Below are 10,864 nucleotides of genomic sequence, written 5' to 3' on the forward strand. Positions count from 1 at the left end.
ACATACTTTGGACATGTTGCCAGGAGGGACGGGTCCTTGGAGAGGGACATCATGCTTGGGAGGGTGGAGGGACAGCGCAGGAGGAGAAGACCCTCTATGAGGTGGATTGATTCAGTGACTGGGGTAATCGGGATGAGTGTGTCAAAGGCAATGAGATTGGCACAGGATAGAGCACGGTTTAGGGCTGTTGTGCATAGGGTCGCTATGAGTCGGCAACGACTCGACGGCACATAACAACAACAACATCACTGATATTACATGCAAAAAAAATCATGCTGAAGATTACCTAAAAATGACTGAAACAGTACATTGACAAAGAACTACAACAATATAAGCTGAGTTTAGAGGAGTTCATGATACTAGAGACGTTACTGTCAATGTGAGATGAATCTTGGCAAAAAGTAAAGAGTACCAGAGGACTATCCATTTACGTTTTATTGACTATGCAAAAGCATTTGACTGTGGATTACAACAAAATGTGGTACTTTGAGAAAAATGGGAATCTCAGAACACCTGTGCTTAAGTGCAACCTATACTTGGACCAGTAAGCAATCCTCAGAACAGAGCAGGGAAACACTGCATCGTTCAAAATAAAAAAAGGAGTAAAAAAAAAAAAAAAAGGAGTGTGTTAGTGATGCATCCTGCCCCCTTACCTTTTCAATCTATATGTAGAACAGAACATTCAGAAGCTGTATGAGAAGGAATATGGCATCAGGATAGAAGGAAGACTCATCAAAAACCTATGTTATGCAGATGACACAACCTTAATTTTTAAAACATACAGGGCCAGAAGCAGTTGCTACAAAAGGTCAAGGACTGTAGTCTTTAATATGTATTGAAGCTCAACACCAAGAAGACAAAGATTCTCACCACTGGGTCAACTGGCAGCACCATGATAGATGGAGCAGAGATTGAGGTTATTAAGAATTTCAGCTTGCTTGGTTTCACGACCAACATTCTTGGCACCAGAAGTCAGTAATTCAAATCATGAATTGTATTGGGAATATTTGTTGTCAGGGACCTCTCCAGTGTACTAGAAAACAATGATGTCAGTCTAGAGACTAAGGTATGCCTGACCCAGGCCATGGTCTTCACAATTACTTGCTATGCATCAGAGAGCTGGACAATGACTAAGGATAACAGAAGAAAAATTTATGCCTTTGAGTTGTGGTGCTGGAGAAGAGTCTTGAACATACCATGGACTGTCAAGAAAACAAATAGGTCTGTGTTGGTGAGGGTGAACCAAATTTCTTCTTGGACACTAGGATTTTGAAGCTCTGTCTCACATACTCTGGGCTTGGGGCCAGGAGACACCAATCCTTAGAAAAGGACATCATGCTTGGAAGGGTAGAGGGACGGCACAGGAGAGGAAGACACTGGATGAGGTGGATTGATACAGTAACTAGGGCAATGGGGGTAGGTGTGTGAGAATCAGTGAGACTGGCTCAGGACAGGGCTGGCTCAGAGCTGCTGTATGTAGGTTTGCTATGAGTTGCAAGTGACTTGATGACACATAACAACAACAACAACAATATTCCGAGCGGTGCAATAGCTGGGTCATATGGAACTTATATTTTCAGCTTTTTGAGGAAATGCCATACCGCTTCTTAGAGTAGTTGTGCCATTTACAATCTTACCAAGTGTGTTTGAGAGTTCCTATCTTTCCATATCCTTTCCAATATTTATTACTTGCTGTCCTGTTAAACTTTACCATTACTACTGGGGTGAGATAGTACCTCATTGTGGTTTAATTTGCATCTCTCTTATTGCTAGTGATTTTGAGCATTTCTTCATGTGTCTGCTGGCTATCAGAATTATGGTACACTCACATGATGAAATACTATGCAGAATGCAGGAGCAATGATTTTTAAAATCACTACCTAACTTGGGAGAGACTCAAGAGCATTATGCTGAGTGAACTAACTCAATCAAATAAGGACAAATATTGTTTAATACCATTATTGTAGAAACAGAAAGATAACTAATAAAATGTGTATGAAGATCCAAAGGGGGGAGAGTAGAAGTAGAGGGGTAACGATGGGCAGGGGTGTAATCGTAGGGTTGCACAATATGATGGGTAGATGGAGGTGTGGGTAAAGGAACTAAGAAATACCTGGTGTCAAAATTAATGTATATGAACTTTGTAATTAAAGCTGCATAAAATAATAATTTTATTAAAAACAATTTGAACAAAAAAGTGAACTGGGGGTGGGGAAGGAAAGGAGAAGAGGTAAAATGTGCAACAGTAAATGAATGAAAATCTAACTTTTTTGTAAACTAATTAAAATCACCATTAAAATAAAATTTTATTTAAAGAACACCTATCTGTGTTTTATTGACTATGCAAATGTATCTCACTGTATAGATCATAACAAATCATGATCTTATGGATAACATAGAGAAAGATGGGAATCTCAGAACACTTAACTGTGTTTATATGAAATCCATACCTAGACCAAAAACCTGATGTCAGAACCAAACAAGGGAACACTGCCTAATTTAAAATAAGGAAGGGTATGCATCAAGGTTGTATCTTTTCTCCATATCTACTCAATATGTATGCTGAGCAAATAATTCAAGAGTTGAATTCTATGATGAAGAATGTGGCATCAGGACTGAAGAAAGACTCATTAATAACCTGAAATATACAGATGATAACTTTGCTTACTGAAAGTGAGGAGGATATTAAACTACTTGCTACAGAAGATCAAGGACTACAGCTTTCAGTATGGATTACATTTTAAAATCAAGAAAACAAAGATCCTTACCACAGGAACAACAGTCAACATTAAAATAGCTGGAGAAAGAAATTAAGATATCAATGATTTAATCTTCTTGGATTAACAATCAACACCCTTACTATCAACAATCAAGAAATCAAGAGACAAAAAATAAATAAATTGGGGGGGAGGGGAGAAATCAGGAGACATACTGCATTGAGGAAGTCTGCTGTCATGGACCTCTCCAAAATGCTGAAGAGGAATAAAATCAGTTTGAAAACTAAGTTGCGACTGATTTACCTGCTACACATCAGAGAGCTGGACAATGAATAAAGTTGACAGAATAGATGCCTTTGAGTTGTGATGTTAGAGATACACACTGCCAAAAAGACCCCAAAATCAAAACCTGATATGTCTTGGACAAGATTCAGTCCAAGTGCTCCTTTGAGAAAGGATGGCAAAGCTTCACCTTTCATACTTTGTACATGGAACTAGGTGAAGCTATTCCTAATAAAGGACATCGTGCTTGGAAATGTGCAAAGTCAGTAAAGAAGGGGAAGACTTCTAAAGAGATGGATTGATATAGTGATTTCAGCAATGGTCTTGAGTGTGTGAGAGACGATGAAGATGGCACAGGATAGGGCAGGGTTCTGGAGGCTGCTCACAGGGTCACAATGAGCTCTATTTGATTTGATGGCACCTAACAAAAACAGTATATGGTTCTGGTAACCTAGTGGTAAGGAGTTGTACTGCCCAAATAAATACATGCAGTTCAAATTCAACAGTTATTCCAATGGAGAAATATGGGCAATCTCCTGAGCAATTTAGAGCCTCTGAAAACCCACTGGGAAGTCAGCTGTGTGTGGATTCAGACTTGGTACACAATAATCAATATTAACTGAGATCTAGCTATCTAAGTTTAAAAAAAAAAAAAAGCTAAAAGCCCTCCTAATTGGGTAAAAAAAAAAAATAAATCCCAACCAGAAGCTGAGTTAAATGATTTAGAAGAGAAACTCAATCACGAGAAAATGTTAATATTTCATTTTAACACATAACACCCAACAAAATTTTACTTCATCAACCAACAAGTTCATTTAAAAAGGCTAAGTGAGCTGCTTAGGCATACATTTACAAAATATTTGCAAATCTCTCTTCAAGCCCTAGGGAATATTATTTCTATACCATTGCAAATTTCTTTAAATTATTACTAAGAAGAAAAGGAACCCATCAGAGCATGACTTCCAAACTTCTTCTCTCATATTAACTCTTAAGCAAATGAAACAAAATCCCAGTATATTATCTGATTATTAGTGTGGAATAAATGTTTCTTATTAAATATAGATATTTTCTTTCAAAAGCTTTTTCTAATCCACATACCCCAAAATTACAGGCACCAATTTAATCCTTTCTGCAGCTAAATGGTTTTATTCTACTCAAAATTGGTGAAGAGCTTTTCTTTCCTGTTCAAAGTCCAGTTAATACCCAAAACACTTGTCTAAAGAGGGGAAAAACGGGCAATGGAGGCACAGCACCATAAGTGTACCTCTGAAAAGTCCAGAGGGAGTGAGAATAGCACAGTCACTCACTGCCCCAGAGTAGAACACAGATAAAGAGCCAATTGTCCTGTTCCATGGTGCCTCAATGGGACCTACCAGCAGCAAGAGATTCATATATTTGTTACTGACTCACAGATTCACAGTTAAGGAAACAACAACAGGGTTTATTAGAAAAAATGAGTGGGAGAGGCAAACAAATATTTAACAATGTATGTCCAGGGTTTAGCCCAACAGTTACAAGGCACAATTCCTAAGTCCAGGCTCCAGTTTCAGTTCAGCAGTCAAATCCAAATCATCCACAACAGTCTGCCTCAAAAAAGTTTTAAGTCAGTTTCTCTTTCAAACATCCAGTAAGAACAGGCAAATCTTTAACTGTAGCCAGTACAAATGGAAATAGCCTCAAATCACACCTTGTCACAGTTTCTCCACAAGAATGCCACAGTCTCTCCACCACAAGGATTTCACTCTTACCAGGGCATTGCCATCACAAGCCTTGCTCACCTCAAGTCTTTCTCTACTCAAGTCTTCCTTTTCAGTGTGAAAAGCACCCTTTCTCTTATCCTAGTCTCACAGCTCATGCTGATTTGCAAGAACATGTGTTTGCAGTTAAGGCAGTTGGAGATCAGAGAGGGCTTCTTAATGGCTTAAAAAAACCAACTTGTAGGCTAACACCACATTATTATACCTTGGTTTAAATAACAAAGAATCTAAAATTAATTTACATTTCAAAAGAATTCACTGAGTAGGTAGGGGGGTTAGGCCAAATTTTTAGCTGCCAGAACAGATATTGACTGTTGTTGTTGTCATGTGTCCTGGAGTCGCCTGAGACTCATAGCAACCCTATGCACAACAGCCCTAAACCTTGCTCTATCCTGTGCCAATCTTATTTTCTCTGACACACCGACTCCCATTACCCCAGTTACTGAATCAATTCATCTCATCCAATGTCTTCCTCTCCTGTGCTGTCCCTCCACCCTTCCACGGGAACCAAAATATGACCTTGAGTCTATCCCACCTGAATATCAAAAACACCTCAGGAACAGGTTTGAAGCCTTGAACACCAATGAATGGAGAACAGATGAGTTATGGGAGGGTATCAAGAATATTATCCAGGAAGAGTGCGAAAGGACTTTACAAAGACAGAGGAGGAATAAAAAACCAAAATGGACATCAGAAGACACTCTGAATATTGCACTGGGGTGCCAAGAAGCCAAAGCAGAGGAAGAAATCAAGATATTAAGAAACTGAAGAGAAGATTTCAAAGGGCAGCGTGGGACGACAAAGTAAAGTAGTGTAAGGAAATGTGCAAAGAACTGGAGTCAGAGGATCAAAGAGGCCAAACACACTCAGCATTTCTTAAGCTCAAGGAACTGACAAACAAATTCAAGACTCAAGTTGCAATATTTAAGGATTATTTGGGCAGAATATTAAATGATCAGAAAGTAGTAAAAGAAGATGGGAAAAGTACACAGAGTCATTGTACCAAAAGGAACTGGCGGACACAGAAGTATTTCATGAAACAATGTATGAGCAAGAGCCTCTGGTGATGAATGAAGATCAATCTGCTCTGAAAGAATTGACAAACACCAAGGGACCAGGAACTGACGGTATACCAATTGATATATTTTAACAAACAGATGCTTCCCTTGATGTGCTCACCAAGATGTGCCAAGCAATCTGGAGGACGACTCCCTGACAAACTGACTGGAAGAGATCTGTATTAGTTCAAATTCCAAAGAAAGATGATCCAACAGAGAGTGGAAATTATCAAACAGTATAATTAATACTGCATGCAAGCAAGATTTTGATGAAGATTATCCAAAAACAACTGGAACAGAACATCGACAGAAAACTGCCAGAAGTGCAGGCTGGGCCTGGAAGAGGACATGGTACTAGGGATATTGTAGTTAATGTTAGATGGATCTTAGCTGAAAGTAGGGAGTACCAGTGGAATGTCTATCTATGTTTCATTGATTATGCAAAGGCATTTGACTGTGTGGACCACAACAAGCTGTGGCTAATTCTGAGAAGAATGGGAATCCCAGTCATTGTCAAAACAGGGCAAAGGTATACTGCATAGCTCAAAATTGGGAAGCGTGTACACCACAGATGTGTCCTATCTCCATACCTTTTCAATCTATATGCAGAACAGATTTTCTGGGAGGCTGGGCTCCATGAAGAGAAATATGGCATCAGGATTAGAGGATAATGACTGTTGTTGTTGTTCTGTGCTATCAAGTTGCTTGCAACTCAGAGCCACCCTATGTAAAACAGCCCTACACCCTGCTCTATCCCTTGCCAATCTTATTGTCTCCAACATGCTATCCCCATTATTCCAGTGACTGAATCAATCCATCTCATCAAGTGTCTTTCTCTCCTACGCTGTCCCCCCATCTTCCCAAGCATGGTGTTTCTCTCCAAGGACTGATCCAACCTTGCAACTTGTACAAAGTATATCAGATGGAGCTTCAGAATCCTTTCCTCCAAGGAGCAGCCTGGCCTCACCCTCTCCAGGACGAACTGGTTTGTTCTCCTAGCAGTCCATGGTCTATTCAATACTCTTCTCCAGCATCAAAACTCAAAGGCATCAACTCTCCTTCAATCATCCCCTAGTCATTTTCCAGCTCTCTGATACATAGCAAGTAATTTCAAAGACCACGACCTGTATCAGGTACACCTTAGTCTCTAGACTGGTTGCTCATCAGTACCTTGCACAGGTCTCTGACAGTCGACTTTCCCACTGCAATTCTCACTGACCTGAGACTTCTTATGAATAGTCTGTTATTAATCTTTGCAGGAAGAATTATAAAGACAGTGATTTTATGAAAATGATAACTAACCAATCTCTAACACTATGAAGATCATCCTCATAGCCTAAGATTATAACATTTTACATAATATCTCTGACAAAATGGCATTTAAGAGCAGCTGCTTACAAATCTTAATTTTATAAAATTTAATATTGAAGCCAAAAAGGTGGTTTTCTAAATTGTAGTTACAAGACCATTAAAAGAAAATATAAGCCAACAGTTCTCATTAAAGAAATAAAGTCTACAGAAATGCTAAATTGTAACTCTTTAGTCACTGATTGCATCAGTTCTCCAAGTGCTGAAAGGTATTTTAAAAGATTTATCTTCTGTGTTAAGATCTTCAATAGAACAACTCTAATAAAAATTACTGTTCCACTTTGAAGATTATATTAACTCTATTTTTTTTCTTTTCTTTTCCATAATAGCTTCTCTCTGAGAACCCAATGAACATCCAAGAATTGACGACTCTCCTTCATAGGGTCGCTTAATGGCACTTAACAACAATAACATCAACATAGAGAGAGATCAGCTGGCCCAGTGGACTGAAAGCCATGCAATCACTTCGCGGCCCTCAGGCTTGTCTTTCATTGTTTTTGTTCAGACATTCCTTTAGGTCATATAGCCCTGGTGTACAAGTTGCCCTACAGCAGGAACTTGTGGTTGCTGTGAGGCTGCACACTGTGATACTGATGTGTCAAATGCATTAATGGTTGGTTACCCAATATGGACAGAGTGGGGCGGAGCTCCCTGATTCAAACAAGCTTGGAAGGAGGAGTGGCATACACTTCCGTAATAGCTTGCCTCCAGAAACCCTATGAACGTGGAGAGAGGATGAAAGATACCCAAGCGTTGAGGACTCTCCTTCATAGGTTTACTATGAGTCGCCTGCGACTCGACGGCACTTAACAACAATAACAACAACATACTAGTGAGCCATATAATTCTATTTATCTCTATTTGAGGTGGGGGGGCTACAGCTCTCCTTGGAATTTTACACTTCATCACTTTTCTATATCCTCTAATACCACAAACTCAGCAAATCAATTAACATCTGACAATTGCTAATCCTCCCCTGGTTTTCAATAGGTTCTTAAACATGATATGAAGTGAGACCAGTTCAAATCACTTCCTGGAACACAGACAGAAATATAACTTGTGGGGAGAGATGATTTTTCCAATCAAGTATTTAAGCTATTCACCAAACATGGGAATCAAATGAGAAGACCTTGCTACACAGAGCCCCAACTCCTAATAAATGATGTCTCTCACCCAAAAGCCTCTGCAACCATTTCTATTACGGAGAATTAGCTGGGCAGGCACCTATGTATCACCTAATGCCTCCCATACAGGCCATTTCTTAGAATTCCCCACCTTCCTTTAACAGAAAACTCCTTCCCACCTCCAGTTCTTTCATTCTGTGAATGAGGGGCTAGCATAACTTCAGCCCTTCAGGACCATACTTGCAAAGTAGTTTCTCTTTGTGTTTTCCTTAATAAACATCCTTCCCTGATTGCATTAGAAAAGCCTGGACTTCTGTTTCACTAGCCTTACTCAGCAGGAGGAAAAATTTAAATTTAAGGAGTATACCAATGCCATTTCTTGATGAAGACATTTAAGGGATATGCTAGTGATAAGTTCACTGTCTTTAATAAGTTGTTTACTAACATGCTTTACACTATATCCAAGATGGAGATTTACAAAATTAATTTGTTTTTACTAAGCAAAATCAACAATATTTCCTCTAATATTCAAAAATCTCCAAGATGTGTGTGTGTGTGTGTGTGTGTGTGTGTGTGTGCGCGCGCGCATGTGTGAGAGAGCAAGAGAGACACTGACTTCAACTAGGACTTCCACTACAACACATTTCTCTCACACAATTCAGGACCAGGCATTAGTTTACTTCTTAACACTATGAATAAGGAAAGACTTGCTCCCTCACCTAGGTAATATTTGGAAATGTCTGGAGACATTTTGGCTTTCATAGCTATGGAATCTGTGAGGAAGAGGGGCTGCTGGCATCATCTGACAGAAGCCAACAATCTGTTTAAGCACCCTGCCATGCAAAGAATAAGGAATTATGCAGCTCAAAATACAGATCTTGTTGCAGTGAACTAGATTATGAACTAGATAGCCCACTGCCATTCCTAGAGCGACTCCCCCTAATGTAGCATGTGCACTTCTTTCATCACTAACACTTTGCTCCCCACCACAGCCACAAGTGCATTCTAGTTAGTAATGACTAGTTAGTAATGTGACTATAGTGGCCAGTGGCAAGAAACTGCACTGCAATCTCATAGGCAAGCAATCTAATCCACCAGCTGCTCTGCAGGAGTAGGATGGACAATCTCCTCCTGTACAATTAACTGCCTCTGAAAACCTGCCCGAGGGTCATCTTTAGGTTAGATCTGAATCAATGGTACACAAAAACAACAAAAATAATTTACCAGAAATGTCAATTTCAATGCTGTTAGGTAAAAGTTATAGAACTGTAAATACTCAAGAAAGCTAAAAATGAGTTAGTCATTTATACTTAATAATATAATGTTCCTTACCTTAAACAGACAGCGGCATATATATTCATATATCATGTGCTTTAATGAGTTGATAAGAGACTGGATTCTCTGCTCTGTATTTTCTGAATCCTGTAAATGACATTTGAAAATCAAAAACTATAAGAAATGGGTATATATTTAACAGGCAGGAATCATGTATCACTCTTATATACTGTTCTTCCAAATTTAAAACTAGATAAACGAGAATTTTTGTCCATTAACTCCGGCCATAGGGTCGCTATGAGTCATCTACGACTCGACGGCATTAAACAACAACAACAACTCCAAGAGACTAAACCAATAAATCTGTCAAATGTGTATAATAACATAATTGGGAAAAGATGTGCTTTTCTTTATATCTTGAATTAAACCTTTCAAAAAACTGAAACCAGTATTTTATAATACAATACAAAATGTATTTTGGAGTTCTGGTAGCCTAGTGGTAAGATGCTGTGCTACAATCCCAAAGGCAAGCGAATCCACCAGCTGCCATGTGATTTAGTGCCTCTGATTTATAGCTGGAGAGTTAGCTATAGGTCAGTTCCAACACGCCAGCACATAATAACAACAAGAAAAACAATATATCACTTTCATTTCTACTGGCATTAAAAATACTATCTGGATCAATGGTAGTTAAAGTCATAAATATTATTTTTATATAATTATCAATCTAGCCTCAAACCATTATGTACATAATGAATCTACAAAAAACATTGTCAGCTTCATTATGAGAACCTAAACATTCTTAAATCATGGTCTTCTGCTTAAATAATGACAAAATTTTTTAAAATACTGAAGAAACATATATATATATATATATATATATTTAGTTTTAATCTGCTTTTGTAATTCTATTGTAAAACACAAAGTGAGTCAAGGTGCTATTCTACAATGTCTCGTTGATGTCTCTTCCACTGACAATGAAAAGATGTTTGAGGTAGAGGTGAGGAGGAAAGTTGTACTTTTACCTAGACTTACATTTTACTAATACTACAAATGATACTTGGAGAATACACATGTCAGGAAACTCAGTTCTGCAATAAGTTTAGAATAAATCAGTTGTGAAATTAGCAGGCATTAATGGGTACCATGGAGTCTACTCCAACTCATAGAGGCCATATATAAAATAGAAGGAACCCTCCCAGAGGTGCATGGTTCGAATCCACCAGATGCTCTGCCGGGGAAGGAGGGACAATCTCCTCCTGTACCAGTCAGATCTGATTTGA

At 38.7% G+C, this 10,864-nt stretch overlaps 1 protein-coding gene across 1 annotated transcript in view; it reads right to left on the reverse strand.

The window, feature by feature from the left end:
• The window catches only part of DYNC2H1 (dynein, cytoplasmic 2, heavy chain 1), a 440,751-nt gene that overhangs the window by 167,468 nt on the left and 262,419 nt on the right, over window positions 1-10,864 (reverse strand). Inside the window, exon 70 of the mRNA XM_006887344.1 lies at window positions 9,639-9,728. Coding sequence (XP_006887406.1) covers window positions 9,639-9,728 — 90 coding nt within the window. The remainder of the gene's footprint in view (window positions 1-9,638; window positions 9,729-10,864) is intronic.

The sequence above is a fragment of the Elephantulus edwardii genome, unplaced genomic scaffold, assembly GCF_000299155.1.
Source record: "Elephantulus edwardii isolate Elephantulus edwardi_28Jun2011 unplaced genomic scaffold, EleEdw1.0 scaffold00056, whole genome shotgun sequence".
In the NCBI taxonomy this organism is placed as follows: Eukaryota; Metazoa; Chordata; class Mammalia; order Macroscelidea; family Macroscelididae; genus Elephantulus; species Elephantulus edwardii.